The 24156-nt window shown below is 36.5% G+C and overlaps 3 protein-coding genes across 7 annotated transcripts in view; 1 reads left to right on the top strand and 2 right to left on the bottom strand.

Annotated features, from left to right (window-relative positions):
* The window catches only part of LOC109062492 (transmembrane protein 266-like), a 69417-nt gene extending 66292 nt beyond the window's left edge, over positions 1 to 3125 (bottom strand). For both annotated transcript variants that reach the window (XM_042753737.1, XM_042753738.1), the window contains exon 1: positions 2525 to 3125. The gene's annotated coding sequence lies outside the window, so the exon portion shown is untranslated. The remainder of the gene's footprint in view (positions 1 to 2524) is intronic.
* Positions 1758 to 19624, top strand: LOC109084217 (pro-neuregulin-4, membrane-bound isoform-like). 3 transcript variants are annotated; one of them, XM_042753739.1, is made up of 6 exons: positions 1758 to 2162; positions 15356 to 15713; positions 16516 to 16590; positions 16840 to 16933; positions 17030 to 17182; positions 18281 to 19624. In XM_042753739.1, the coding sequence occupies exons 3-6, from the start codon at positions 16581 to 16583 to the stop codon at positions 18354 to 18356; spliced, it is 333 nt and encodes a 110-aa protein (XP_042609673.1). In that variant the 5' UTR covers positions 1758 to 2162; positions 15356 to 15713; positions 16516 to 16580; the 3' UTR covers positions 18357 to 19624. The 3 variants fall into 3 exon arrangements, with proteins under 3 accessions (XP_042609673.1, XP_018954459.1, XP_018954453.1); XM_019098914.2 differs by lacking the exon at positions 1758 to 2162 and having other exon boundaries at positions 13015 to 15589; XM_019098908.2 differs by lacking the exon at positions 1758 to 2162 and having other exon boundaries at positions 13017 to 15713.
* Positions 19625 to 22684: 3060 nt separating this feature from the next.
* lactb (lactamase, beta) overlaps positions 22685 to 24156 on the bottom strand; it is a 5943-nt gene continuing 4471 nt past the window's right edge. For both annotated transcript variants that reach the window (XM_042752936.1, XM_042752937.1), the window contains exon 6: positions 22685 to 23411. In XM_042752936.1, the coding sequence (XP_042608870.1) occupies positions 22892 to 23411 (520 nt within the window). In that variant the 3' untranslated portion in view covers positions 22685 to 22891. The remainder of the gene's footprint in view (positions 23412 to 24156) is intronic.

Here is a 24156-nt window from a genome sequence, read left to right as displayed (position 1 = left end):
GGTTAACTGCCTGAAATTATCATAATTTTTATTAATAATAATGATAATAATAATGATAATGAGTATTTTTTTGTGTGTGTTGCCTGGTAGTTTTTTGCTGTTTTCCATTTTTTTAAATAATTATTCTAATGTTAATATTTAGCTGAAAAGCCTACTGTAGATTATTTAATGGAAAGCTTCTATTGTGAAAACTACTGGGGCATGCAAGAGGTCAGTGTGTGTTTATTGATCTGCATTTTTATGTACAATAACGATGTAAATATTTAGCAGCTTTTTGTAGCCAAGACTTGAGCTACTGATCTGTTAAACATTATATAATATTTATTAATGGACATTAATGTAAGAATAAATAGCAAAACTCACTAGAACTCTTTACACTATGAAAAGTGCTTAAATGTATATACATAATAATATATTAACTAACTGCATGATTGTATTATATGCATGTTATCTGTAAGGTCTGCCATAAAGACATTACCTTGACAGTCACCTCCGATAACATTTTTCTACTCTTGATTTTAAAATATGTACTTTCTGCAAAGCTGCTTTGAAACAATACTTACTGTGAAAAGCCCTATACAAATAAATGTGAATATAATTGAAATGTAAATTTAAAAAAAACCTGTATTTCTTCTCTTAAGGAGTTAGGCTACTACCGGATCTGTCCCCTAACACAAGAGTCATATTAAATAATAGTTTTGACCTAAATAAAATTGTATGTATGTGACCCTGGAGCACAAAACCAGTCTTAAGTCACTGGGGTATATTTATAGCAATAGCCAACAATACATTGTACGGGTCAAAATTATCGATTTTTCTTTTATGCCAAAAATCTTTAGGATATTAAGTAAAGTTCATGTTCTATGAAGATATTTTTTAAATTTTCTACCTTAAATACAATAACACGTAATTTTTGATCCATAAAATGCATTGATAAGGACTTAATTTGGGAAACTTTAAAGGCGATTTTCTCAATATGTTGAATTTTTTTGCACACTCAGATTTCAGATTTTCAAATAGTTGTGTCTCTGCCAAATATTGTCCTTTCCAAACAAACCATACATCAATGGAAAGATTATTTATTAAGGTTTCCGATTATGTATAAATCTCAATTTCAAAAATTTGACCCTCATGACTGGCTTTGTGGTCCAGGGTCACATGTTATGTCATGATGCATATTTTAGGTAGCCTTAAAAAATACAGTCAGCATTATATAAAATTACCTATAATATATATATATATATATATATATATATATATATATATATATATATATATATATATATATATATATATATAAATTAACATTTAGCAATATATTAGCTAAATGTTAAAAAAATTACATTAATGCTTCAGAATTCATTATTCATGTTTAGTTCATGTTAACTAATGTACTTAAGCAATGTTAACACACACACACACACACACACACACACACAAAAGCGAAGACGTCACACTGTTTCTATTTGTTAAGAAGTTCACAGTGAAGTGCTACCGACTTTTAAACGAATTTATGTATTTTCCTGAGGTTCTCGTGCTATAGGCCTATTGTCCTTTTCGTGCTATAGCTAAGTCTTTAAGACTTTTTAAAACATTAACACATTTGTATTATATTTGTAAACCTATAATAAATGATGGATAATAACAATCCCTTATGTTTTCTCAACGTACCGTTCGAAATAGAACGACCCAACTGTGTTGTTGCTATGGTTACCTTCTCACGCAAGGCGATCCATCGAGAGCGTACACATTTAGCGCACTCCGACTGATCCGACTTTTGCGTTGCGTTTTTGAAAACACGACTGAATCATACTAATTACGCTTATATGTAAAACAACGTATCTTACTCCCAGCCAAGCTGATCTCAGCTCCTCCTCTGCTGTCTTCAAACCATGTCGTAACAGGTTAAATTCAGGTCATGCTAATCGAGCAGTGCAGTGCGCGATGTGTCCTCGTCTAACGGATTGAAAGCGATCAATCTGACGAACGAATTATAGGTTCGTTGAACTGATTTGAATCAGGCACGTCTCACATCAGCGCTCATTTGGATTTGTTGTGTTGACCACGTGCCCAAAGACCTACAATGGACCGACAGGATCAAAGTTCGTAGATGCCACTTTCAGAAGTTTAACGGGCAGCTCAGTCAGAAGGAACACATTCAGGTAACATGAAATCCAAAATACATGGCGATGGAACCATTTCGTGTCATTTTGATACTCTTCTCCAAGCTCCCACTTACAACCAGATTTTCTTACTCGTCAAAAATTCCTCATCAACACAACATCAGATGCGCACTGTAATATAGTCTATTCCATATGAAAATGGAAGACATGTCTTGTATTTCCCAGGCCTAGAGGAGCTATTGGATGAAGTGGTGTCTTCTGATTAAAGCATCACCAAGTCAGCACCATGACAGCGCGTGATCTAGTGAAGCAATTACCAAAATAACAGCAAACACCTATTAAGCCAATAATGGGTGGAAAGAAAGCAGTGATGAAATGCACGTCTCCAAGGGCTAACCTACCTCGATTTACATCGTTGAAACTTTAATCGTGTCTCCCTGGCCCTCGTGGTTATGATAATGCGTCCCTTGCCGATAATCAGAAGAGGCTTGAAGCGTGAAGGCAGTTTCGCAGTGGTCAAGCATCCGTTCTGCTGCTTCTTTCGCGAATAAAGCGGACGATGAGCAAATGCGAGCCGTAACGCGAGCATCATCGCTCAGCGAGGTGACATTAGGAGTCCAAACGTCCAGAGAAAGGCATCGTATTCGCGACAGGAGGAGTGCATTGTGTATCTATCGTGTTGTGCTGAGGGCTTCCCCCTTTAAATCACGCCAGGGACTCTCGTCTCCATCGTGTCGAAGCCGCGATTAGACGCGATTCGATTGAAGCATGAACGCCAGCATCGCTCCGTTATGTCGGAGGAGTAGGAGGAGGAGGGGATTCATTACGTAGAGAGAACGCTTTTCTATTGGTTTTCTTTCCGAGAGATGGCAAATGTTCTTTGGGAAAACCTCGCATCCATCAAAACACCTTATACTGCCGCCGAGGTGCGAATTTTCTCACGCGTTACGCGCGTCTCATTCCCTCACAATTAATACTGCGCGCTGCAAACGCGCATCAGTCATGTGCGTAACGTCAGGAGCTGTCATGACTGAGCATATGGAGATGGCAGAGGTGACATTGAGATGTGAGGAATGCGTTTCAAACATGACTATTGATCGGGGAGGTGTGTGTGAGACAGTGGGAGAGATGGAGACTGAGGAAGAGAGAAACAAAACAAAGGTCTAGCTGCTTCAGACTTTAAGATAAGACTATCATATTACGACTGTACATCCCATTATAATACTATCTTACAATAGTAATATCATCAAACCATTAAATACTATCACAGTACTGTGCATAATGCTATCATACAATGTACATCATTTAACTATAATACTTACCTTGCACTACACTGTGAAGTTTCCATCATTAAAGTGGTGACTTGCAATCATTCCTGTAAAGAGCTACTTCTAGTAACCCATAAAATGTGGTTTTCTTGTTATACATTAATGTATTTAGGTTGACTGAGTTTACTTAGGTATTGCCATTTTTAGGTTGTCATTTTTTTCCGGTGTGAATCATATTACTGGTGTGATCTTACTACTTTAATAATATCGTACCATTTTACATAATGTCATAGTGCTGTCAAACTATTACACTGTATATTACAATTGTCATTTTGATATACTATAGTGATATACTATATCATTCCAGTATCACAAGATAGTATGACATTAATATGTATAGTTCTAGTGTCATCAGAGTAGCAGTAAAGTGTTACTGCACATTATGATTTTTTTTTTAATTATGTAAGTCTGAAAAAAATATTTTGTTAAATTTTCAGATTATGTAATTCTGAAAAATGCTTTTTTTACTTAATTTGTTTTACATATTAAATTGACAGATTTATTAAGTGAACATTATTATGCTAAACTTGAAATTGTAAGAAAAAAATGATATGTATCATTGTTAAATAAAGAAATAAAATCTATCAGATGAAGTGAGTTTTGATTTGAGATCAAAATGAATGGATACTATTGGTTGTGGGCACATAGTGCAACCTGGGAAGAAACATGGAAGCTGATTGGCCATCGAAACTTCACATGTTAAATAGAACCAGGTGTGCTTGTTTGACTATCAGTGTGCAGAGGGATCTGTGGCCCTGTCCACACGAACGCAGTTATTTTTAAAACCGCAGCTTTTCTATACGGTTTGTCCGTTCATTATCTCCACCTACTGGAAACTTTTTCAGGCTACTGATTGGCCAACATGGCTTTAACGGTTGAGATTATATTGCCACCTGTTGGCTTGGCATGCTCTTGACAGTGCATCATACATGCGTTTGCGTTTTCATGTGGACGGAGATTTTTTTAAAAACGGAGGAAGAAAAAACTTCTGTACATGTACGTGTGGACATGGCCTCTGTTGGCAAAGTGAATGTGCTTCTCCTACCCAAGTTGGTGTTGATACTGGTTATAAAATCAAAGGAGAAAGACTGCTAAAGCATGCACGGATGTAGCCATTGCGTTTGGAGTAAACCACATGCAGAGTTTGTTCAAAGACAGCTGGGAAAAGCCACAACGTGTTCATCAACATTGAGATGCTACTGGTAGGATAAAGATAGGGTGACCAAACGTGCCATTTTCCCAGGACACGTCCTGGCCAGGATTTCTATATTGCCTAAAATATCCAGGTTTTGGCTTTGGTTTCCTGTTTTCATACTTAATGAAGGTAATGATCGTTTGACCAATTACATGCAGACATTGTACATACTCGACCAATCGTGGTGCGTGAGAAGGTGGGATCTACAGAGAACAGTCAAAGTGATGCAAATACGTGTACATATTAGTGTTGGACTTGAAACAGATCGGTGTATGACATCAAAGTACTGTGAGAGCGATTCAAAAGCACAAGAAGCCGTCTGCTCTCTAGAACTCTCACGGTACTTTGTCATACAACAATTGGTCTGCGCAGCACAAACAAAGCCAAAACTTGGATATTTTAGGCAATATAGAAATCCTGGCCAGGACGTGTCCTGGGAAAATGGCATGTTTGGTCACCCTAGATAAAGAGTCATTTCTTTAGTGACCACAGACTTACCAGCTCTTCAAGTTTGACTTCTGGGAAGAATCTCTGCAATTGCTTAGGTTTGATGACTTTATGCACTTTAGCAATTTCTTCCAAGCCATAACAGAGAAGCTCATGTGCTCTTTCTTTGTCCTTGACTCTGACTCTAAGAAGATATTGCTTGGTTTTTACCTTGATGGTCATTCCAGCAACTCCATGCACTATTAGAGTGACATCTTCGCTCCTTAACCTCAACCTTTCTGCAGCCTTGTGGGTTATATACAAACCCATTTCCAAAAAAGTTGGGACACTGTACAAATTGTGAATAAAAACAGAATGCAATGATGTGGATGTTTCAAATTTCAATATTTTATTCAGAATACATTATAGATGACATATCAAATGTTTAAACTGAGAAAATTTATCATTTTAAGGGAAAAATAAGATGATTTTAAATTTCATGGCATCAACACATCTCAAAAAAGTTGGGACAAGGCCATGTTTACCACTGTGTGGCATCCCCTCTTCTTTTTATAACAGTCTGCAAACGTCTGGGAACTGAGGAGACAAGTTGCTCAAGTTTAGGAATAGGAATGTTGTCCCATTCTTGTCTAATACAGGCATCTAGTTGCTCAACTGTCTTAGGTCTTCTTTGTCCCATCTTCCTCTTTATGATGTGCCAAATGTTTTCTATGGGTGAAAGATCTGGCTGGCCATTTCAGTACCCGGATCCTTCTTCTACTCAGCCATGATGTTGTAATTGATGCAGTATGTGGTCTGGCATTGTCATGTTGAAAAATGCAAGGTCTTCCCTGAATGAGACGATGTCTGGATGGGAGCATATGTTGTTCTAGAACTTGGATATACCTTTCAGCACTGATGGTGCCTTCCCAGATGTGTAAGCTGCCCATGCCACACGCACTCATGCAACCCCATACCATCAGAGATGCAGGCTTCTGAACTGAGCGCTGATAACAACTTGGGTTGTCCTTGTCCTCTTTAGTCCGGACGACATGGCGTCCCAGTTTTCCAAAAAGAACTTCAAATTTTGATTCGTCTGATCACAGAACAGTTTTCCACTTTGCCACAGTCCATTTTAAATGAGCTTTGGCCCAGAAAAAATGCCTGCGCTTCTGGATCATGTTTAGATATGGCTTCTTTTTTGACCTATAGAGTTTTAGCCGGCAACGGCGAATGGCACAGTGGATTGTGTTCAACGACAATGTTTTCTGGAAGTATTCCTGAGGCCATGTTGTGATTTCCATTACAGTAGCATTCCTGTATGTGATGCAGTGCCGTCTAAGGGCCCAAAGATCACGGGCATCCAGTATGCCCTTACCAAAAAGTAGTATACTTCAAGTTTATTTTATTAAGTATACTTAAGTAAAGTTCAAGTATATTTAGAACTTTTTTTAAGTATAAGTCAAGTATACTTAAATGTAATTTTAAGTGTATTTCTGAGGAGTACATGAAGCCCATTTCTGAGAAGTACATAAAAAGTAAACTAAAAGCATACTTTCCTATTTTTAGTTTAAAAAGAAGTATACTAATAGCACACTTGAATAAACGTATTTTTCGTAAGGGTGGTTTTCCAGCCTTGACCCTTACGCACAGAGATTGTTCCAGATTCTCTGAATCTTTGGATGATATTATGCACTGTATATGATGATAACTTCAAACTCTTTGCAATTTTTCTGATATTGCTCCACTATTTTTCGCCGCAGCATATGGGGGAATTGGAGATCCTCTGCCCATCTTGACTTCTAAAACACTGCCACTCTGAGAGGCACTTTTTAAACCCAATCATGTTGCCAATTGACCTAATAAGTTGCAAATTGGTCCTCCAGCTGTTCCTTGTATGTACATTTAACTTTTCCGTCCTCTTATTGCTACCTGTCCCAACGTTTTTGGAATGTGTAGCTCTCATGAAATCCAAAATGAGCCAATATTTGGCATGACATTTCAAAATGTCTCACTTTCAACATTTGATATGTTATCTATATTCTATTGTGACTAAAATATAAGTTTATGAGATTTGTAAATTATTCCATTCCTTTTTTACTCACAATTTGTACAGTGTCCCAACTTTTTTGGAATCAGGTTTGTAGTTGGTATCTGATCCAAGGTCTACCAAAGTTCCAATCTTCTGCCCCGAATTGGCTGTAACTTCCACAAGCATCATAATGACAGGTAGTTCTTGTACTCCACTTTCCTTTAAAAGTCCAACTTGGGTTTTTCCAGTGCAAGTCACTGTTGCTGCTTTGTTGGTAAAAGCATTCCTGTATCACTCAGCCATCTCTGGGGAAAGTTCAGCTCAAAACTCCTCTTGCTCTGCTGTTAGCACATTTAGCTTCCTACTATATTTTAGAGACTTTTCCTCACTGCCACTTGTGGATTCTCATCTTGGACAGAGAAAATAATGATGATCAGGTGCATTTTCTTTTCTGCAGTATCTATTCTTGCACAAGAATGTGGCTCTGCAGTTGGTGTCACCTTCATGACATCCAATGCACTTTTTACATGCCCCAATCAGAGCAGAGCAGCTTTCTTTTCAGCTAGCTTTAACTCCTTAAACTTTGTACAGAAGAAAATCTTGTCTTTATGATTTACAGCTCCACACACAGTACACCCACCATCAGAACCTTTCTTTATGGTTCTTGTAGATGCATGCCTCCTTTCAAATCTATTTTCTGATTTATCTTGTCTTTTCACCTTGTCTGTAATTCTGAACTGTTCAAATTTCTCAAGAACGTCTTCCTGTATCTTTAAAAACTTCAACAGGAGGTCAAAGTGATTCTCTGGAGTTACACCATTATCAGGGTCAATCATGAAGACAAGCCAGTCCCTCTTTAAAAATTCAGGCAGTTTACTCTCAATTGACTTGATTAAGACAGGGTTCTTTATTGCATTAGTGTTTCCAAGATCTGTCAGGTCAGATAGACCTTTTCAACAGTCTGGATCAAGTCTATCACTTTTCTGAGTTGATGGCCCTTTACAGCAGGAATTCTTTCCAGTTCTTCATAATTTTTATGGAGATCGTTACCTTGTTGCCATATTGATTTTCCAGCACTCTAAACACATCCTCAGCAGTGCTATAACTTGACAGCCTCAGGTCCTTAACAATTCTGTCATCCAAGCTATCCAGGAGCTGGATTTTCTTGACCTCTGCTGATCCAGTTGGTTCTCCTTGTTTCTGCAAACTTTCCCAATCCTTCTTCCAACAGAAGAAATCTTTCTTGATACCACTAAATTTAGGCAAACTAGTTGGTTTTATTCTCACAACTGGTGTAATCGGCATTGGAGAGCTGTGTTTGGGTCTATAGGACTTGCAAATTGAGAACTTCTTTCAGCATTACGTGCACTAATAAACTCACTGTTTCTTGAAACTAGTCCATTATTCCATACTTTTAACTGCCTTACTCTGCTCTCAAAGTCCTTTTTCTCTGATATAGGAATCCATCGCGCCCAGCTGGATAGAGTTTTGACTGCTCTGCTCACGAACCTTTCTAAGTGAATTAGTTGAACTTCATATCCTTCACAACTGACACCAGTAACAGGTAGTGAAGCAGAATGGTCACAAGCTTTCTCAGCTTCCTGGACTGCAGCAGTTAATTCCTCTTGACCATATCACTGCCAAAAGTTAATTTGGACAGTTTTTCGTACCTCTTCGAGCTTTGACTCACAGTCACTAACAGTCTTCTCAATATCTGTTGCCTGTTGCATTTCAAGCTCCACTTTCTCATCACTCTTTGTGTTAGCAAATAATCCCATCTTAAAGTCATAATTTGCATAAAAAGTGCTCTTGCACTAGAAGAGAGTTTCTGGAATTCCTTCCTGAGTTCAGATTCAGTCATTTAACTAGATTCTCGAATGAGAAGGTTTGCTTACTTGGTAAAACACATCTTTGCAGTGGTTCTCTCTCTCTCTTAAGTTGGTCCACTGTTTTCTCCAAGGCTTCTTCTGCCATCTTATTTCAGATCTTGGGAACACTGGTGCAATAAAGAACCCTCTATTGAGAGTAAACTGCCTGAATTTGTAAAGAGGGACTGGCTTGTCTTCATGATTGACCCTGATAATGGTGTAACTCCAGAGTACCGTGCGTGGAGCTGTAAATCATAAAGACAAGATTTTCTTCTGTACGAAGTTTAAGGAGTTGAAGCTAGTTGAAAAGAAAGCTGCTCTGATAAGGATTGGGGCATGTAAAAGGTACATTGGATGTCATGAGGCATGACACCAACTGCAGAGGCACATTCTTGTGCAAGAATAGAGACTGCAGAAAAGAAAATGCACCTGATCATCATTATTTTCTCTGTCCAAGACGAGAATCCACAAGTGGCAGTGGGGAAAAGTCTCTAAAGGATAGTATGAAGGTATGAATGTGCTAACAGAAGAGCAAGAGGATTTTTTAGCTAAACTTTCCCCAGAGCTGGCTGAGCGATGCAGGATTGCTTTTACCAACAAAGCAGCAACAGTGACTTGCACTGGAAAAACCCACATTGGACTTTTAAAGGAAAGTGGAGTACAAGAACAACCTGTCATTATGATGCTTATGGAAGTTACAGCCAATGCGGGACAGAAGATTGGAACTTCGGTAGACCTTGCATCAGATACCAACTATATAACCCACAAGGCTGCAGAAAGGTTGAGGTTAAGGAGTGAAGATGTCACTCTGTGCATGGAGTTGCTAGAATGACCATCAAGGTAAAAACCAAGCAGTATCTTCTTAGAGTCAGAGTCAAGGACAAAGAAAGAGCGCATGAGCTTCTCTGTTATGGCTTGGAAGAAATTGCTAAAGTGCATAAAGTCATCAAACCTAAGCAATTGCAGAGATTCTTCCCAGAAGTCAAACTTGAAGAGCTGGTAAGACCTAAAGAAATTGAACTTCTTATTAGCCACCGAGAAGCGAGATTAGCCCCACAAAGAGTAAAGGTTGTGGAGGATCTTGTCTTATGGGACAGTCCTTTGGGAAAGACAGTAGGCGGAGCTCATCCAGACTTATTTGAAGAAATCAATGTAGCTACATATGAGTCCAAAACACATTTTGCTCGCTCAATGAGAACAGCTGCAGTAAAATATGAAAAGACAGCGGAGGAACCTGAAATGCAAGTGATGTCTAAGTCAGTCCAACTACTTCAGGGAGCCAGAGCTGAGACATTTATTACAGCTGCTAGCAACCGTGAGTTCTTGGAATGGTGGAAATGGAATAGCACCGGGGCAGCTTGTGAACCGATGTGTGGAGCCTGTTGCTGTGGAATCTGTTGGTGGTAAGGAGATAACACTACCAGAGGAAAGAGAACTTAAAAAAGATTATAAAAGAGGGTCTTACCTATGTAGAGGAAGATGTGCACAGCAAGTCTCCTCATTGACATTCAAAATACCCCTGGACTGAAGATCCAGCTTCCTTCCTAATAATAGAAGTGGAGTAGAGGCAACATTTCTGAGAACAGAAAAGCAGCTCAAGAGGGAGTTGACAGTTGACAATTTGACAGAGTGGCAAGTTGCTTATGCAGCTCAAATTCATGAAATGGTGGAGCGAGGAGCAGCAATCAAGCTCACTGAGGATATTATTAATTGTTGGAATGGACCTGTGTGGTATGTGAGTTACCTGATTGCACCAAATCCTCACTCAGTTACTAATCCAGTGTGCCTGGTATGGAATAGCAGTCAGAAATTTAAAGGAGTGAGTATGATCTTCTTTGGAAAGCCCAGATGTTCTTAATCCGATCAGAGCTGTCCTTCTAAGGTTTAGGAGAGGAGTTTATGCTGTCCTAGGAGATATCAGGAATATGTGGCTGGTGGAGAGAGAAATGCATCAACATAGGTTCCTGTGGAGAGATGATCAGAGTGAGGAAATAGGAGAGTATCACTAGAGTTAAAAAGCAGATAGTTATGTAGATGATATTTTAACATCCCACAATGATCAGGAAAAGCTGGATAAAATAAGCGAAGGTATTGAGGACATCCTAAGAGCTGGAGGGTTTTCCTTGAAGCACTGGGTTTGGTCAGAACAAAGTTGGAACCCTATTGATGGTGAGTCAGTAAAGTCAGCAGCAAAAGAGCAGAGGAAGATAAACTCTACATCATAACCTCTATTAATTTTTCCAAGCAGAAAAAGAAAATGAGAGAATTGAAGAGGAGGTTAGGGCCAAGACTCCTAATCCTCTGACTAGAAGAGAACTATTGAGTCAGGTGACGGGGCTGTATGATCCAATTGGCCTGGTCACATCTGTCAAGCTAAAAGGGGGTATCCTTGTACGAAAGGCATTTCAAGAAGCAGGATGTGGAAACTTGACCAAAGATAAATGGGATAAACCACTGTCAGAAAGCCTCAGAGAAGAAGCCATTAAATAGTTTGAAGAGTAAGTTCAGCTTGGAAAGATAAAGTTCCTTAAAGGTTTAACACCTGCAGGCTGGAAAGGAAAACTGCTGGCAAATACATTCTCTGATGGAAGGGATAAGACCTGGTGGACAGCCAAACAGTGTTGGGAGCTATTCAGTGGGCTAGCTATGGCTACCAGTCCTTCTTTGCAAATAGAATTGGAGAGATCCAGAGAACTATGCCTCTTAAAGACTGGTGGTGGATCCCAGGTGACTTAAACATTGCAGATATTATCACAAGGGGAGATAGTCCAAAAGACCTCAGAGAAGATTCTGCATGGCAGAGAGGGCCAGTGTTTCTTAAGTGACCAGTAGAGGATTGGCCAGTGAAGTCAGCTGCTGAGATTGCAACTTCTGCAAGAGAGAGTATTAACAAACTCCAGAAAAAAACATTCTCTGCAGTATTAACCAGATGTATGGCCAAGGAAAAACAAGATGCAGTCCCCCTTGAGAAATTTAAAGTGGGAGCTCATGAGGATAGAGAAAAATCTGAGTTAAATCACCTCACTGTAGACTCTGGCACCTCTGCAAATGAAAAGGAAAGGCGGAAGGATGTTTCATAAGGAAGGATGTTTGATGGCTTAATAGCAAGTAAGTTGCTTAATGTTGAAAAATTCAGCAGCTTGTCCAGACTGGTCAGAGCTACTGCTTGGGTGCGTCGAGTGGTCAAGAAATGCCTGAAGATAAGAACTAAGACCTCTGGTTCATCAAAGTGGGAGGTGAAGTCTTTGGAGAGAATATTCAAGGAAGCTATCTTGACAGTAAGTGAACAGGAGGATGCTCTTGAAGATTTATTTCTAGCAGCCCAGGAGAATATAGTCTTTACTGATACTACCCTCAGTAGGTTGGCAGTGTACAGGTACGAAATTTCTGGACTGTTAGTTTGTGTAGGAAGAATTAAAATCTTCAATGAGGACAAAACTGCAGTTCCAATCTTACCATATAATGCATATGTGTCTACACCAGAGATGGGCACTCGAGTTACTGACTCGGACTCAAGTCACATTTTTATAGACTTCAGACATGACTCAGACTCGAACTGAAATGACTCCAGACTTGATTCGACTTGAAGAAAAGGACTCATGAATATTTTAAAAGCAACTCGTGTATTTTATCCTTAAATACCTATATAACTGAGTTTCAAAAGGTGGAGCGCATCCACACCCCAGCATCCATCTGGACCGCAAGCCGTAATACAGCACCATTTTAAGTGAGCAGCGCATCAAAACAGTGGAGCGGATCACATAAGCTCTTAGGGTCGTTTATGGTAAAAATCTTTCAGTGCTGTATCATCTAGTATTTTTTTAAAAGCCAAACACGCTTTATTCAAACCCTATTCAGCTACATGTGCTTTCTCTCTCTCTCTCTCTACGGACACGTGCCAGTGACAAGTTTAGAGATCCGGATGACGTGGTTATTTTAACAACAACAACAGAAACAACAAAACACAGCAGAAAAAGAATTGCTGCAAATATAGTTAATTTTTATACCATCTATTTATCTATCTATAACCTATGCCACTGACTGTTCAAACCTGATGTGAAAAGACGTTTCGGATCTACATTCAGCATTATTAATCCATAGGCTAAGAAGATTTCAAAAGAATCATGTAATTATAATTGGAAAAATTGTTGTTAGATGGCTAGGGCTATCAAAAGCTATCCATACTGATATTGTCAGTGATCAATCAACAGAAGGATTTCTGCTGGCATACCAAAGATTTACAGCTTTAAGGGGACATCCAAGGAAATTGTGGTCAGACTCAGGGTCAAATTTTATAGGGGCCAAGTCTGTTCTTGAAGATCTTCACAAGTTCCTAGAACGACAAGACAAGGTAAAGTTAGAAACTAATGCAGCCAAGTATAGCACAGAGTGGTCTTTGAAAATTCATCCTGCAGATTCACCTAACAGAAATGGAGAAATTTGTTCAATGAATGACCTATCGATGCAAGGACACAAAGTTGGGAAGACTGCGTGGAATACGTAAGTCCAGACTCTCTTCTTCTGGGACATATTGGGAAAAGAGGAGATCAAGGAAGTTTCTAATTTGAAGGTTATCCGTACAAAAGACTAAGATTCATCCAGGAAGAAGTCAACAAGTTCTGGAGAAGATGGTGTCAGCTGGCAGGTCCTAACCTGTTTGTAAGAAACAAGTGGCATACTAAAGAATGTAATGTTGCTGTGGGAGATGTGGAATGGTTGAAAAAATGATATGCATCATTGTTAAATAAAGAAAAAATATCTATCAAATGATCAGGTGTTAAATTTGAAATTTGAAATTGTAAGAAAATAAATGATATGCATCATTGTTAAATAAAGAAAAAAAAATCTATTAGATGAAATGAGTTTTGATGTGAAATCAAAATGAATGGATACTATTGGTTGTTGGCACATAGTGCAACCTAGAAGAAACAAGGAAGCTGATTGGCCATCGAAACTTCACATGTTAAATAGAACCAGGTGTGCTTGTTTGATTTTCAGTGTGCAGAGGGATCTCTGTTGGCAAAGTGAATGTGCTTCTCCTACCAAAGTTGGTGTTGATACTGGTTATAAAACCAAAGGAGAAAGATTGCTAAAGCATGCACGGATGTAGCCACTGAGTTTGGAGTAAACCACATGCTGAGTTTGTTCAAAGAAAGCTGGGAAAAGCCACAATGTGTTCATCAACTTTGATTGTTTGATTTGACTGTTTAAAAGACCAATTGTGAATTTCTTGCAAGTTGTTTGTTAATGCTAGCGTGTTTAGCATCTAATATGCTAACTGGCCATGTGCAGTAAATGCATTTGATTTAGTGTTGTTGTCGAACCGCTATGTACTGTATTCTGTGATCTGTGAGTATTCTAGTAACATTGGTTGTAGTTTAAATGAGTTAAACATCCTTAAATGACCGCATTAATGTGTGTACTGACTCTATGGGTTATTAAGCTAGCATTTCAGCTAAGCATCTGAATTGAACTGAAAATAAGCAAAGGAAGATCAAGTTGTTGCTGAAAGATTTTCAATAAATTGCTTTGATGTTGTAAAGTTGATTGAAGCCTTTTTCAAGTTTGGGCAGACATTGAGGCTGAGAAGAATCCTTCAATAACTTGGCAAACATACTGTTCAAAAGTTTGGAGTGGTAACATTTTTATTGTTTTTGAAAAAAGCCTCTTATGCTCAATTGATTAAATAGTATTATTGTGAAATATAACTGAAATGTGAAAGTTTTCTATTTTCTTATCGTAAAATATAATTTGTAACGTCATCCTTCAGAAATCATTCTGCAGTAATCTGCTGTTTTGCTGCTCTAATATTTCTTATTATTATCAATGTTGAAAACAGTTGTGCTGCTTATAATTTGAGGACACCATGATACATTTTATTTTCAGGATTATTTGATCAATAGAAAGTTTAAAAACAGTTTCTAACGGTTTTCAGTGACTCAACATGATGTTGCCTTTTGTCCTTCATGTGCCCTTTAAACAAGGTATGTAAACAAACGATTAAAGTCTGCAAAGTTCCCACGATTCCATGCATACCTGAGACACGCACAGAACTTCCCCCATTAGCATATCTGGCATACCTGAGTCTGACAGCAAACCCAGCCAGCCTACACACGAGAGAGCAAAGCAATCTCACTGAGAACCACACCTGCTCTTAATGCACTTAAAATAACAGTACCACCCCTCACAGTTTCTTTTAATACATATCTGAAGAAACCTAAAATTTACAATGCAAAAACACTTCAAATCTGCTCAAAATAAGAAAATCCAAAAAGATTGAATAAATATGGTGATTTGCTTTTTTTTAACAGCTTTATTCGTTACAGAAAGTTACAATGTTGTTTTTTTTTTTTTCTTTTTTTTTCTTTTTTTTTTTTTGGAAGTTTGATGCAATGGCAGGTAATTCCCTACAAATTAACTCCTGTCATAATGTTCTACCGACGCATGATGAGAATTGTTCCATTCACAAATGTGGAAAAACAGCAATCACAACATTTCTGAGCTCAAAGGGATCCACCCACTGCGTTTATGTGACTCTGAACCACACAGTGACGTTTAGCTCAGAAGTTATTTGAGGAAGACGAGGTGACTCACCTGCACTGGATTCCACCTGGACGGTAAGTCTTCACTGCCATTTCCCTGAAACACAGTGTGCCATTAGGATTTCGTACATCTCAGCAAACTTTCAAAAACTCAAGCCTTCGAAAAGTGCATGAGGTCAAGCGCAAAAACTGTAAACAGGTGAGTACTGAGACAGCAAATTTATGAATTATGCTTTTTGGGGGACAAAAAAAAATAAAAAAATTAAAGTCTGAATGGAATTCTTAGTAATGTAACTATGTCTCAGATGTTTCTCCTAAAAGAAGAAATCAAAGAAATTTCTATTTTTAAGAAGAAATCCAAATAGACATGAGACATATAGTTTGAGTACAGAGCTATAAAGTTTGTGGATGACATTTTGATGTCAAGTATTTGATTTCAGATTGAAAACCTTTAACATGAAAATAGATTTTAGTGTCTTGGCAAATCTGAGCACAGCTTGAGTTCCTGTTGCGATCTCGTCTGAAACTCTAAAGAGACATGTGAGAATAGGCTCTTTTTAACAAGAAAAAGAATCTGGGAAGTGGGCTTTCTATTTAATATCATTGCGGTCACATGTTACAATTGAGATATGAAATAATTATCACATTTTTCATTAAAATGTCTTTATGTTGCAGAGCCAATACAGTCAACTGAAGTGTTTGAAATATATATAACATTACTTTAATGTGATAACATAATTACAGTATATTTGTTACAATGTAACAGTTAATATGGAAAACACTTGTATACGTATATATATATATATATATATATATATATATATATATATTATATATATATATATATATATATATATATATATTTTTTTTTTTTTTAATGATTCTTAAATATTGCATATTTATTCTGTATGAATGTTGAACCAATAATCAACTGATCAAAACATATTGTAATCTTTCTGGACAAATGTAAGCTAACCTGACCACATTTACTTTATTCTCAGGTGATCAGCAAGTGAATACTGTCAGTTGAAATTTCCATTACGAGAAGATCTATTTAGTATTTCCCATGATGGCAGGTAATACAAACATCTAAAAAAAAAAAAACTGGGAAAATTATTAAAGATAATAAAATGTAACAAGAAAATTAATTTGGTATAAAATAATGTATCATATACAAATCACACTTGATGTTTCCTTAATGGGAATTCTTGAAATGCAAATGCAAATTAAATGCAAAATAACAAACAAATTGCTCTGCGGATAAAGGTGTGCTAGGTAAATGATGCATTTATTTTATGTTCCCTTTGGGTTTCCTCTTATTGTAGAACATGGTAAACCTTGCACTGGGTCAGAAGCCAACTTTTGCATGAATGGAGGAACATGCTTTAAAATACTCTCTGTGTCTACTCCCACATGTGTGTAAGTATCTTCACAAACAGAATATCTATTGTGTTGCCATTTACATTTTAACATACCTATGAAATGCTTTGCTTGAAACCCTGTCCCGTCCTGTAGCTGCAGTGCGAGCTATGAGGGCAGCAGATGTGAGCAGTTCCAGCTGTTCAGTTTCTTACCAAACAGTGAGGAGAAGGGCATGATCACTGCTGTGGTCATCATCGCCCTCCTCATCCTAGTGGTGCTCGGTGTGGTCATCTACTACATCTGCAAGTGAGTCACGTGGGCTTTTGACGATGAAGCTTTGGATTCAATACCAGTTTTATTAACATTTTACAGAGACATGTGGTGGATTACCACAGAAAACGTTTTAACTCGTCTCTCGGATAATAAAAAAGAACTGTCTACTGTAACGCATTTACAACTGGAAGTCGATATAATTAAGTAATAGCCTATCACAAGAGCAAGATTACTAATGCAAAGCAGGCATGAGGCTGTGAGGTAATCACAGCCCTGCTTAACTATAAATACTTGCTTTTTCCCCCACATTATTTTAACGTAAAAAAGCTTGGATTTGCAACTTGAATGTGCAAGACTACCGGTGTCATTCTCTTCCAGTTATTTTAGCTGTACAAAAACAGCATGTTATGCTGCTTTATATTACAAACAATTTGTTATCATACAATTTAAATGTAAGCTATTATATTAACCGTTTACCGCACTTAGTTATGAAATGATGAAATGGAAGTCTCACACATTCACATTAAATAGCTTACTTCTGTGTAGCAAAGTAAGCAGGATACAACATTTCTGTAAACAATTAATGTTAATATTGAATAACTTTTGGGCACAATTATACAAGTTGCTTGAGATGTTTTTCCTCCGTGAATGCATTTTGTTCCAAATGAAGTAACAGCATTTTTTTATGAATCATTTTTTGAACAAATCTTTTGAGTGAATAATTTAGCGTCACTTGTGACGGAAGTGAATATGGACATTTGTGAGCTTCAAAATAATCACTGTTTCACAAATAAAGCCACAAGAAGTAAACAATATAAGAGCTCTTATAATATTATAATAGTAAGCCTACATTTGGAATTTTAAATCCTTCAAAGATTGGTACAATTTACTTTCTTTGTAGGCTAATCCTAACCTTTTTTTAAGATAAAAAATGCCATTGACACACAAGAATGTGCTTAACTTGAACCCAGACTATTCTTTTAAAGATTATTGATTTATCGATTAATATCAACTTATGATATGTTAACATATTTTATGTCATCTTTAAGAACCTCAAACAGTCCCCCAACAGTTCTGGTCAATTATAAATTCTCTTTTCTGTTTTAACAATTTTTTTTTTTTTTTTCCCAGAATAAAGAGAAACGCCCGGAGTCAACCAAAACCTGTGGAGTACTGGAGAGTCAAATCAAGCAGTCATCCGGTGTGACTCTACTTTTGAAACAGATGCATGTGAACTCGACATTGATGTTTGAAAGAGGCTTTGATGTTGTGGGCAACTCCATTATGATTGATGACAACTTTACCTTGTAACATCGCCCCCTTGTGGAGGTCTTGGACTCAATGTGAAAATGTCAATTGCACAGTAGCTCAACTTGCCAGCTACTCTCAAAAAATCTTTCTTAATGTTCATGGATTTTGTAAATAGCTCTGTCAATTAAAACGCCTTAGTTTAAATATGTAAAAAGGATGCAGATTCTTTATAAGCAAACTGCTACCATATCAGATTCTCAATGGAAAGCAATACATTTCAAAATGAGCATCCTTAGCATAGATTTGAATTTTAATTAGATATAGAAGAGTTAATAATATATAATGGTCACGTGCCATGTACATACATTTTTACACTGTGTTGTTTTTGTTTTGGCTGAAACTTTGATTATACTCTTATTTCTTTTTTATTTCTACTGGATTACTGGAATTACTTTGCATGGTTGAAATGTTTTACCATTAAATGTAAGTAACAACAACATGCTCAATCATTAATACACACCAACATAAACATAAACATCATTTCCCTAATCATTTGGAATCATTTTATAAAATATATTGGCACCATATTTAAAGAAAATATCTCAAACCTTTTCAAAATCAAACATTTGTTCACGTCATATACAGTAAGCGTGTTACTATTTCTGCTGTATGTGTACTGTTTACAATATGCATGCTTTCTGTATGTGTAATACCTAGATGCAATACTGTTTGTGTCTTAAATGTGCATTATACAACAGAGCACACTTCATGCATAATGTATCCCACAATGCAATGTGATTCCAGTGAGATGATTGAAGCAGATGTATAAATATTAAATAAAGTTTTACCAGTGTTTTCTTCTCACTATTAATTCTGACTGTCAAAAGTTTTAAATATTTAGATAAACTTCAATAAAAAATAATAATAATAATGGTTTGAGTATCCATCTCTAAAATGCTTCATTAAAAAAAAAGACACAAAAAATGAATGAATCAGGGTGAATTCAGTTACTGTTGAGCATTTCAGGATAAAACATTTATAAACCTTTTTATATCAATTTTATTTTAACTATCATCAATGGCCTGCAGAGGGCAGCAGAGGAGTGCTGACGGTGATCAAATACTCTCAACAGCCAATCAGCATCGCGAGAGAGACAGTCTGCGCAGTCACACACTCTGAATGACGTCACATCACGAACGTTCTAAATTCCACGTTGTGACGTCAGAAACAGAACCGAGTCTGTAAGCAGGTGAAACTCGCTGGTGCACTGATCGCTCTGATTGATAGACTTTTCTCTTCCTAACTTCACACTGGGATCTGAAGAAAAATGCCACCACTGTGTCTTACACCTCCACTCACCACAGTGCCTGATGAAGCAACCATTCTGAAACGAGATGATGAAGATCTTCAAACTGCAGCGAAGACCATCAAACAACTGTGAAGACCAACATGCAGCAGTGTGGTTCCTCAAATCTTGCCCTGGAGTTTAGCTACAACCCAGATCAAACACAACGGAACGAGCTAATCAAGGTCTTCAGGATCACTAGCAAAATCACAGGTAAGTAAAGTGAGTTTGATCAGGTTAAGAGCTAAAATCCGCAGGGCACCAGCTCTCCAGGACCGTATTTCAGGAGCCCTGGTGAAGACCATCAAACAACTGTAAAGACCATCAAAGAACATTAAAGACATCAAACAACTTTGAAGACCATCAAACAACTGTAAAGACCATCAAACAACTTTAAAGACCATCAAACAATTGTGAAGACCAACATACATTAGTGAAGACCACCAAACTGTAAAGACCATCAAACAACTGTGAAGACCATCAAACAATTGTGAAGACCACCAAACTGTAACGACCATCAAACAACTGTGAAGACCATCAAACAACTGTGAAGACCATCAAACAACTGTGAAGACCATTAAACAACTGTGAAGACCAACAGAAGACCAAGAAGTTGAGAGGGTGAAGAGGGTCTCTGTGTTCAGCTTCTCGTGGGATGGCTGTCTTGGACGGTGCTGGGTGGGGTGTGTGGTGTCTCTCCACACCATCTCTATGGGAATGACCTGAGGCGTCAGGTGGTTTGGTGCCCTCACTTCCCTCAGCACCTTTGACCAGGTGAAGCACTCTTACCATAGCGGAATGCTGCTTTATATCTCTCACTGACAGTGAAGATCAATAGTGACGCAACGCTCGGTGGGTGTCGGATGGGGTCCAGTTCAGCTTCTCGCGGGTTGCTGACACGAGTCCAACATAAGACCCTCTTTCTGGTTGTGATGAGTTGAACGTGGGGAAAGATGAAAAAGGTTAGTAGATTTGCGTGCTTATGTACTATTCTATGTTTTTTATAGTATAGCCTAAATAGTGTGATTCGTTTTTATATGCACTTAATTAACTGTAAAAACAAAGTGTGGAACTGTCACAGCTTTGATTATGGGTTTTTTAAAGTATGATCATGATTATGAGTATGATAATGATAATGATAACAGTATTGGGTAAAAAAACTAATTTTCATGCCTCAAAAGTCTACATACAGTAGTGCACATTGCCTGTTTAAGGGTTAAAGAAAAATGTGTCCGCCGGGAATGATGTTGGGAGGGAGTAATAACAACAACAACAACAAAAAAGTAATAATAACAAAAATAACAACTACAAAAATAATAATAATAAAATACAACAAAAATATAACAATAATAGCAAAAATAGGAAGTAATAATATATGAAATAAAAATAATAAAAATAACAATAACAAAAATAACAATAACATGATAATAACAACAAAAATAATAATAACAAATATACAAATAATAATAATAATTACAAAAATAGGAAGCAATAATATAAAATAATAACAACAATGACAAAATAACAACAAAAATAATAACAAAAATTGAATAAAAATATATGAAATAATATCAAAAATAACAACAAAAATAGTAACAACAAACATGATAATAAAAAACAAAAATAATAACAAAAATACAATAAAAATATATGAAATAATATCAAAAATAACAACAAAAATAGTAACAACAAACATGATAATAAAAAACAAAAATAATAACAAAAATAACATCATCAAGAAATAACAACAAAAATAATAATAAATAATATAACAAATGACAAAAATAATAACAAAAATTACAACAACAAAAATAGCAAAAAGCGCAAGAAAATTAACAAAAAAACTGAATAACTAACGAAAATACAAATATACAAGAAAAAAGTAAAACAAAAACAATGATAAAAATAAAAGGACGACAAAAATGGAAATACTACAGGAATAAAAATAATAATAGAAATGAAAATAAACAACAAAAACAGTAATAATAACAACAAAAATACTTGAATTATTTTATTTTACATCACAAATTTAAATATTTATATAAAAAACAAAAATAACAAAAATTCAACAACAGAATAGCAGCAATTATAACAACAGCAAATGCTTTAAATGATTTAACTGCTATATCAGTTGATCATACACTTTTTATACGATGAATTATCAAACTTAAACTATATAATCCAACATAAGACAACTAATGAGGAAATATAAAAATATAATTACATTATAATATAAAATGATATGATGTGAAATGATGATAAAATAATAAAAATCTAAAATTAATATGAATTTAATAAGTCATATTTAAGAAAACATAAATAATCCATTGCTTATTTTTATGCACTATTTACCTCATGAAAATAATTTTGACTATAAATTAGACTACTTGTAAATTAGTAATACAGAGATTGAATGAATTTAATTGAAATGCTCTGCTTTTTCTACTAATAAAGTTATTAAATTATTACGACTGCCATCTTGTGGTGATTACTATACATGACATTTGTGTTCTGTATGTATATGTGTGTGTGTGTGTGTGTGTGTGAAATAATTTCTATTACATAATTCCTGTAGGATGACAAATATATTTTTTATTTGTTCAAATTTGAATGAATGTGTATTATTATTATTATTAGGTACAGTATGTTTTTCACCATTTGTAATCATGTTTTGACTTTATTCAATTCACTTAAGTATTCCAGCGGTGTGAAATACATTTTAAAAAAGCACAAATATTACATAAAGACTTTAAATTAATATGAGGTTATGAAAGAATTACAGTATATTGTTTAAAACAGATTTGGGGAACTGCTGTCACTGCTTCTCAACTACACTTTAATAATTAATATGATATATCACCAAACTGAGTTCAACGTATTGTGAGCATGACATGGTGAACGTAAGAGAAAAATTAAAAGATCAGATTAAGAGCCCTTCACAGAGGTTTCCATGATCCATTTTTATTTATTCAACATATTCGACACTTCCTATTTGTATAAAAGCTATCAAAATGAGCACCTGGCACAAATGTTGAATTAAAACTGAGGACATGAACACACCTCAGCACTGTTAACAAAGAAGCGTCCTGATGTTTACCACAAATCTCTTAAAATGGCTACAAAAAGATCACAGCAGTGTTTATGAATCAAGCGGATACACGTTCTTCATCCCTGGCCTTGTCGAATTCCTGTGCGATCTTCAGCGCGGTGGTATTGAGCCCCACTGACTGCATGTTAGTGATGATGGTCACCACCACCCCCTGTGGAGGAGTGTGTCCGCTCTCTCTGGGTAACACCAGCAGGACGCTACTGGCCCCCACAGCGCCCCCTGTGTGCGAGACGTAATGTCTGCGGCTGCGGCACTGCCCGTATTTTTGCTGCTTCTCCACCACCAGCCAGCCCTGGGCATACAGTCCGTCTTTGTCCCACGACGCCTCTGTTTTGTCCACCGGTGCCCATATGGCTTTGGCCGTGTGGGGTTTGAGGAAGCCAGGAAGCAGCCCTTCTGTGTTCTTCAGTTCGGCCATCTGATAGCTGTAGAGCAGAGCGTTACCGAACAGCAGAAGGTCACCCACAGTGGAGAGAAATCCACCTCCAGCCCATTTGTACGAATTGTCCACATAGGGGCAGTTCACAACACGACCCTTTTTATTGACGTGGTAGAACCTGCAGGAAACAGGGAAGATGTTAAACAGGTAAATGATAAATAAGTGTGTTTAAGACAAAAAGAAAAAAGTTTCAATTGCATGGTGTAATCATATGAAACCATAATGATAATAACTAATGTTATTAAAAAAATGTCATGATAAAAATGATAAAATATGATAAAAAATGTCATGTGGTGTAACCAAGTAAAAAATAATACCATATTTTCTTCACACCTTAAATGTGTGAATGTACTATGTATTCTTTTAAAATATATGTTTACATTTATAATGAATTATTAATCATAGCATTTTTGGTAAGTCACGCCAGATGACATTTTACAGCCTGAACTTTACATAACTTTTATATAACTTTACAGCCTGAAAATTATGGCAATTAGGTCTTGCCATAAAAAGGTAAAAATATCTGATATTTTAAGAGTCTTACAGACCTTGACACACAGTCTTTAGGGATTCTCTTTGATATCATTTCCTGTTTTATGTTTTTCTTTCCCTGCATGTCGGTTGCTCCGCATCAGACCACAATTTCACATTATTTATAAAATTATCTATTAATATCTTTAATTTTTTTACTTTCAGTTTTTTAGTAAAAAATTTAATTTTGATGTGCTTTTGTCATTTGTTTACTAGTTGTTTTTAAATTTCTAATATTACTAGCTTTCTTTTTTATTTCAGTTCTCGTTTTAGTAATTTAATTAATCAGCTTCAACATATTTCAGTAAGGCAACATTTCTAATTTTCTCATT

Source organism: Cyprinus carpio, chromosome B25, assembly GCF_018340385.1.
Source record: "Cyprinus carpio isolate SPL01 chromosome B25, ASM1834038v1, whole genome shotgun sequence".
Taxonomy (NCBI): Eukaryota; Metazoa; Chordata; class Actinopteri; order Cypriniformes; family Cyprinidae; genus Cyprinus; species Cyprinus carpio.
This window is presented reverse-complemented; position numbering and strand designations above follow the sequence as displayed.